Source organism: Oppia nitens, unplaced genomic scaffold (genome assembly GCF_028296485.1).
Source record: "Oppia nitens isolate AA-2021 unplaced genomic scaffold, nextdenovo-longstitch-racon4-pilon3 scaffold1_pilon_pilon_pilon, whole genome shotgun sequence".
Taxonomy (NCBI): domain Eukaryota; kingdom Metazoa; phylum Arthropoda; class Arachnida; order Sarcoptiformes; family Oppiidae; genus Oppia; species Oppia nitens.
In genome coordinates this window covers 1,555,001-1,563,176 of record NW_026533199.1, presented here as the reverse complement: position 1 = coordinate 1,563,176, position 8,176 = coordinate 1,555,001, and the positions used below count along the sequence as shown (strand labels likewise).

At 25.1% G+C, this 8,176-nt stretch overlaps 1 protein-coding gene across 1 annotated transcript; it reads right to left on the bottom strand.

Moving 5' to 3' along the window:
* Window positions 1-3,588: 3,588 nt before the first annotated feature.
* LOC128952753 (uncharacterized) lies at window positions 3,589-4,982 on the bottom strand. The gene is made up of 3 exons (XM_054298194.1): window positions 4,700-4,982; window positions 3,797-4,014; window positions 3,589-3,684 (listed from the first exon to the last, which is right to left on the bottom strand). Exons 1-3 carry the CDS (start codon window positions 4,980-4,982, stop codon window positions 3,589-3,591), a joined length of 597 nt encoding a protein of 198 aa, XP_054154169.1.
* Between the last annotated feature and the right edge of the window lie 3,194 nt (window positions 4,983-8,176).

The window sequence follows — 8,176 nt, the reverse complement described above, 5'->3', positions numbered from 1 at the left end:
ATTATTTTATTATAGATTATATTTATTATTAAATTTCATTTATTGGCTTCGGTTTCATTTTATTTTATTATAATAACGATTCTATTTATTATTAAAATTTTTCATTTATTGACAACAATGTAATATAAGTCTTCATTAACTAAGTTATCATATTTTATTTTAAAAAGTCTTGTACAAAATATGATAACTTAGATGAATCTAATTGTTGTCAAATATTAAATAATTTTAATGTATAAAATTGTAATATATAACGATAGATATAATATGGTTAGACAGAGAACCGAACCGAAAAAAATATTGTATACAAAAAATCAATTAATAGATCCACAAAAAAAAATTAATTAATAAATTAGTTTTCCAAATATATAAAAACTAACCAAACAAACAAAAACTGGCAACACTTATGAAAAATGCGAATTTAATTATTACCAAAAAAAACTTTTGAAAATTAATTAATATTATATTTAATAAAATTGTGTTTCATTTGGATGGCCGGAACTATCGGAACGGAATTTTTTCTGTGAATTTTTTTTGGTGTTTATAAAGACTGATTCATTTTAAATAACATTGTAATCTAAAAAATCATTAGTTTGTATTAATTAGCGAAAAGTTTCGGACCCGTACCTGATCTGATACCTAAAATCTCGGACCTGACCTAACATAGGGTACAAATTTACCTGACCTGACCTGACTATGTAGGTCCGAAAATAATTTTACCTAAAAATAATTTTATTCATACTATACACACAACAAATTTCTCTAAATTAACTTTAATTACTCGGGATTAACGATAACTGATAGTAGATCTAACTTAGATTCTAATAAAGTTAATATGTTATTATTTATTAGATCAAAACCATCATCTTTTGTAATATTTTATGTTTAATTTATACAAATATTTTATAAATAATAATTTAATAAATTTTGTGTTTGATTGTGATATTTTGTAATAATTGTTGTTTAAATAATGAATAAAAAATTTTCGGACCTGACCTGACCTGACCAGACCAAAAAATTTTGGTGTTCGGACCCGTACCTGACCTGACCTGAGCCCTAACTTTTACCTGACCTGACCTGAAAAATCAGGTCAGTTTTCAGTCTCAAGTTTGTATTTAAAAGATTTATTGCAGTTATCATAATTGCAAACAAATTGTCGATTATTTTCGGGTATTTTATAAAATTTTAGTAAAGTAAACATATTAATTATTATTTATTATAATTATTTAAAATTTCATCTAATAAAAGTGTTTGTCAGGAGAAGCAAAATTGAAAATAAAAACAATTAATTAAAAAATTTTAAGATAAAAATATTTTATTTAAAAAATATGCTAAAAATTATTAGTTTCAATAGATGAATATATAAAATATTTAAATGTAAACAGTATAAAATTGGATATTAATTATTATTATTATTATTGTTTGAAATACAGAACAATCGGTTAAATTGAATGATAAATAATTTTCAAGAAACAGAAAATCAAAACGAAAAATAATATTTGTTTACAACAACAACAACAAACAAACAAACAAATGGTCTGCACTTTACTAAACTTTATGTTAAATAGATAAAAATATTTTAAATTTATAAAATAATATAGCAATAATATATACCAATATTATTTTTGTTTAAAATTTAAACTAACCTAATAGTCTAACTAAATGTAAAAATATATAGAACCAAATTTAACAAAACTAGCGATTCCTGGAATCACTGTGACTTCCCTATCGCTATAATCCATACCGGTACCGTAATTCCTAGCGTCACTGTGAATACCAACTTCACTGTGAATCCCAGCGTAACTGTGAATCCCAACGTCACTGTGAATCCTAGCGTCACTGAATCCCAGCGTCACTGTGAATCCCAGCGTCACTGTGAATCCTAGCGTAACTGTGAATCCCAGCGTCACTGTGAATCCCAGCGTAACTGTGAATCCCAGCGTAACTGTGAATCCCAGCGTAACTGTGAATCCCAGCGTAACTGTGAATCCCAGCGTCACTGTGAATTCCAGCGTCACTGTGAATCCCAGCGTCACTGTGAATCCCAGCGTCACTGTGAATCCCARCGTCACTGTGAATCCTAGCGTCACTGTGAATCCCAGCGTCACTGTGAATCCCAGCGTAACTGTGAATCCCGGCGTCACTGTGAATATCGGCGTCACTGTGACTTCAAATTCCCATAATAATAATTGCATCAATATTGATTCTAATTGATGTTATCCTTACCATTTCCAATACTAACCCCTTCCATACCTTACGATATATAAGAACATACACTACATCCGCATCGCTCTCCAACTCTTTTACCTTTTTCTCAGTAAACCTGAGATACCATTACCTATTGTTACGATTTACACGTGTTTTACTATTTTATGTTTTATTAATAAAGTTAGTTATTATTGTGTATTAACTCTTTGTGATTCATTTAACGATATCGGTAACGATAAGTCATATTGATATTTACCACAAAGCAAACGTCATCGTGATTCCTGGAATCACTCTGACTTCCCTATCGCTATAACTCATACCGGCACCGTAATTCCCAACATCACTGTGAGTCCCAGCGTCACTGTGAATATAGGCGTCACCGTGACTTCAAATTCCCATAATAATAATTGCATCAATATAAATAATAATATATATTTATAAGTATTTTAAAATAATCAGTAATAAAGATGATTCTAGAGTTGTTGTTTGAATCAAAATGAATAATCAAAAATTTAAATATTAGAATAGAAATGAACAAACCATAGTAACCAATACAAATCATAGTGAATATGAGTAGAACTGAGTATAAATAATTAGTATAAACTCAATCTGATATAATCACTTATGAATATGAAATTTTAAAACATGCAAAATTAATAGTTAAAATAATAAGAGAAAAGAACCTATAAATCAAAAAGATTACTATTTGTAAAACTAAAAAAATCCTGTAATTAAATTGTTAATTATGGTGTGAAATGACAATCAGGACAATCGCACAGTGAAGTCTAATGATTCATACGAAAAGAGGTTTGATTTAAAGTAAATGTCAAAATTACAATGATTTGCTTCACGATAAGTCAACTCAATGTGAAATCAATTCATTGAATACGAAGGTGTGATAATTTATATTGAATCAAAAAACAACAAATGAAATCATTATGAATAGTTCATAATGACTGAAGTAAAGCAAATCATTTTGATTCTTAAAATCATAATTATGTAAAATCACTGTGAAATTAATGACACTGATTACCATAAGTTACGTACATTCTTGATGAATGTATTAAAGAAAAATGATTGTTTTTATTTTTTCATATATTTATTTAATTATTTTAAATCAAAATTATTGTCAAACCGAAAATAAAAACAATTATTGATAAAAAAAATCATTAATTACATACACAAAAATTTATAATAATCATAATTAAGTCAAATAACAATTTGAAACATTATTATATAATTAAATGTTATGATATTTTTAAATATAATTTACTAAACAATTCATAAGTATAGCAAAAGTGATAAAACCGTTATTAAAAAAATCGTCATTTAAGTCCAAATATTGATAAGTATAATGAATGTGACTATCAATTAACCAATTGATTATTGAGACGACTTCGGAGTCCACGATAACAGAAATACCGGTTTAATATCCGGTTTGGTTTCCACTTTAGGTACGTTGTGTTGTTGCTGTTGTGGCTGCAAATGATATATTAATTAATGGCATTGTTGTCTACAAATAAATTTTTTAAAAAATAAAATAAAAATATAATCAAATTTAAAGACAAATTTAATGAGATTCTGTACAAACCATTGAATGATTTTGTCGGCGATTCTCGTGAAACCGTCTCTCATGCATACGTTTAGAGTGTTTGTTAGCAAACGATTTGTTGCACTCATTGTATTTGCAATCAAATCGTTGGCCAGTCGTGTGAACACAATTCATATGTTGACGCAAATGTTTTTTTCTTTTATAAGTTTTGTTGCAATTGTCGTAATTGCATATAAATGGTCGACTGATACAATTTACTATATAATGTGATTTAAATATACTATATAATCAACTTAATTAACATAATTTTTAGTTGCATTAATATGATTTTTAGTTATGTTAACATTAGGTTAATAGGAACCTAAACTTAGGTTTTATCCTTAGATTAATCTTATTATTTTTTGAATTTTATTATGCTATATATATATATATATATATATTATATACAAATGCACAACTAAAACATGTATAATATTATACATGTATATTTTAAATTGCAATTTCTCCTATAATTACCTATAAAAAGACCTGTTAAAAAATCTTAATGTCATTATAATCAGTAAACATATACTAATTAATTTAAACACTGTATCACTAAAACAATACAATTCAGTTAATCTTGCAATTAACTGAATTAAACAAATATATATATTATATATATTATATATATTATATATATTATATATATTATATATATTATATATATTATATATATTATATATATTATATATATTATATATATTATATATATTATATATATTATATATATTATATATATTATATATATTATATATATAATATGAAAATAATATTCAACGAATTTTTAAACAATTAAATCTAAAACTAATATAAACATTAACTAAATAAATAAAATATATATAATATATTTATAATAATAATTTTAGTGAAATATTATGTGAAATTAATGTAAAAAATAATTACCAGTAATACTGTCCTTTACATCAATATTATTATTATCCGACTTTTCAATATTAACGTTGTTGTCGTTATCATCGGTTATTTCTGCCTCAAGTTTTCCCAATGCCTGTCCCAACAGTAGTTTCTGTGCCATAGATATCTGCGGCGGTAAATACTGCCAGTGTTTGTCCAAATCGATGGCCAACAATGTATTTAATGAAGTGAAACCATTTTCAACTAAGATGTCTATCGTGTCGGCAGTGATGTCGACAAACTGAGACAAATATCGGTGACAATCGGTTGACATGATATCTGACCAATTGATATCAATCTTATTTAAACAGTTATCTAATATTAAATAATTATAAATACAAACAATTAAAAAAATATATTCAATAAATTTATCCAAAATTTATTCAATCTGTCAAATGTTTTTTTCTGATAACTGATTATCTAATTAATTGTTTTTTTTTTGTAATTAGAAAAAAATACATTGAATTCTATATTAAATAAAAGATTTAATAAATGCTTTATAGCTATTATGAACAAAATGTGCTAAAAATACTGAACATTACTATAGATCTTAGATTTAGTTAATATATATATATATATAGTTTTACAATATATAGTCTTAAAGTATATAGTCTTAAATATATATATATATATTATATTATATATAGTTTGAACCAATAGAAATGGGAAATAGTTAAAAGAGGGAACACATAATGCTATTAAAATAATTGCATAATAACAGTGCAATAGATATTTTTTATAGTTGCCAACAACAATAATAATAAAAATTGTTTTCAAAGATTTTTGTGTTGTTTTTTTTTGTATGTTAATTGTTTTATAATTTAATTTATTGATTCAATATATGAATTTATATATTTAATAATTATCATATTATAATTTTTAATTGTTAAAATAAATTATTAAAATTTGTCTAATTATGTTTTTTTTTGGTGGTCTACTCTAAAATCATAAAATAAGTTGGTCACTCTAATTTTCTAGTCTCCATCATCAAATAATATATTGTACAGTATACTAACGTAATATATACGGTATGTCTAACAAGTGTAAGTTGAACCCTATAAAGTTTATATACACTTAGGGTTAGATCTGATTCCCTCCCTCGTCTTATTTTCCATAAGTTCCTTATATTCCCTGTTCCCTGGGAATTCCCTGGGAAGACATTTCCTTGTGGTACCACCTATCGTACCCTAACTCACATTACATAATGTTTAATTAAAAACACGTTTGTATAGTAAATGTCTACAAAATGTATTTAATGTTTTTACTAAATGTTTAATAATATTTGTATATTTTGATTGAATACAACATAATGGTCCCAATTGAAACACATATTATTATGTACTTTTTAGTATAATACAACGATCAAGGGAAGGAATATAATATATTTTCCATATTTTCCGAAAATTGGAGGGATTTTATTTGGGAACAATTTTGGTGTTGGCAGAGACAAAGTGTATGCATAATACAAAACGTATTATACAGTATAATACAATGTAAATTACATGACAATTTTGGCTTACAAAAAAAATTAGCGCCACTTAGTAACAAAAATACTAAGATTCACAAACAAACACATGTTTTGTAATAATTATTTTTTTTTATTTTGAAAAAATTTGAAATTATCTATTGAAGTTAATTCTGGTATTGAAATTATTCAAATATATTAATAAAATAATTAATATTAATTTTTAATAGTTTTAGAAAACAACGATTCTATATACTAACGATATTGAAATTATGTAATAATAATAAATTTAATAAAAAAATAAGTATTTTATCATAGTTTATGTAATTTTTCTAAAATGTAAAATACATTGTATTTTACAAAGCCAAAATCGAAAACCTTGTATTTTTCCAACCCTGGTATAAAGTGTACATTACATTACTATCAAAACAATAAATTATATTAGAGACCGGAAACAAATTTTGTTTTTTTCCGCAAAAAAATATTTACATAAATAGGTAAACTTATATTCTATAATTTTAAATGTATCTTAAGTTTTGAACTATATATATATATATATTAAACTTATTGATAAATATTAATTTTTATTTTATTATATGTATATACAGTATTACATTGATTATTAGATTTAATTAGCTGATTACGGGTCGGGCTTTTAAAATCTAYAATAATTATATAATAATGTTGTAATCATAACCATAGATTGACTGTCCAGTAATATCATAATCAAATCAATGAAAATAAATTACAATAATTTAATGATTTAATACACAAAAAAAATAAATTCAGAAAACAATTATAAACAATATTAATAAATCAAAAAAGTTATCGACTCTATCAATGTTTTCTGATAATTGATTATCTAATTAATGGTTTATTTAAATTTTATCTATACGTTTGTTGTTTAATGTCCTCTATTGTTATGCGGGAGGACTTATCAAAATTTACCGCCGGTTAGGGTTAGTAAAATGGACAACACTTACCACTTAACATACCTATTATTGAGACATGTAGTCGCATATGTAATACTAAATGAGCTATTTTTGAGAGAGTTTTAGTGTGTGTGAAAGAGAGAGAGAGAGAGAGAGAGAGAGAGAGAGAGAGAGAGAGAGAGAGAGAGAGAGAGAGAGAGAGTATATGTGTTTATTTATGCAATTAGATATCTAACTTTTTAAAAAAGTTGTAATAAAAATGTGAAACCACTCACATATTTTGGTTACCAAAAAAATTTAGTAACAGAGATAAAGCTTAGATCTGAGTAAATAATGTTATAAAAATACAGTTAATTCAATAGTTGTTATTGCAAACTATTTTTCTATTGTTTAAATTACAGTATAAAGTTGTAAATTGTTTAATAAACATATATAAATCTATTATATAAATAATAAAGTAAATGAAAACATTTGGTTAAATTAATTGAAAAATAAAAAATGTTTGCCAGAAAATTAATACCGAAAATAATCCAAACAAACATCCAATTAGTAATCAATTAATGCAAACATAATAATTATTATAATTTAATTCAATTTTTAAAAAATTTAATTTATAATTTTTTTTAAAAAATTATTATTACCGTATTTATAGATAATAACTAATATAAAGTWAAAATGTGATATAATGAATGTAAGCCTCAATTGAACAGTTGATGATAATATCAATGATAATAAAATATAACAGTTTGGCTATAATACTACCGATTCGCCAATAGCTATAATGACCGGCTTATTGTTAAGTAGGGATCAGTCTAATTGGCGTTTCCGAAGTCGGACTCATCGATGGACTCATCGATTTGGTGGACACTTTGTCGTTGATTAACYTATTTTTCATAATCTTTGTCGTCATTATTTTTTTCCTCCACAATAACCACTGTTTATTTATCATCTTTGTCTTCTTCTTCACTGCCGCTGCCGATGGCATCGCATGTCTTTTGATCGACATTTTCTGTCGACTTAAAACAATAGCGGGTTTTGTTTGTTTGGATACAATTTCTTTATCAATCGATG

What these genes read in the sequence shown, in the direction of transcription:
- LOC128952753 (XM_054298194.1), bottom strand. Translation starts at nt 4,982, where the DNA reads ATGTCAACCGATTGTCACCGATATTTGTCTCAGTTTGTCGACATCACT. An exon ending in TGTAAAGGACAGTATTACTG is followed by an intron (nt 4,015 to 4,699) that starts GTAATTATTTTT and finishes CACATTATATAG; the next exon opens with TAAATTGTATCAGTCGACCA. An exon ending in GCCGACAAAATCATTCAATG is followed by an intron (nt 3,685 to 3,796) that starts GTTTGTACAGAA and finishes TATCATTTGCAG; the next exon opens with CCACAACAGCAACAACACAA.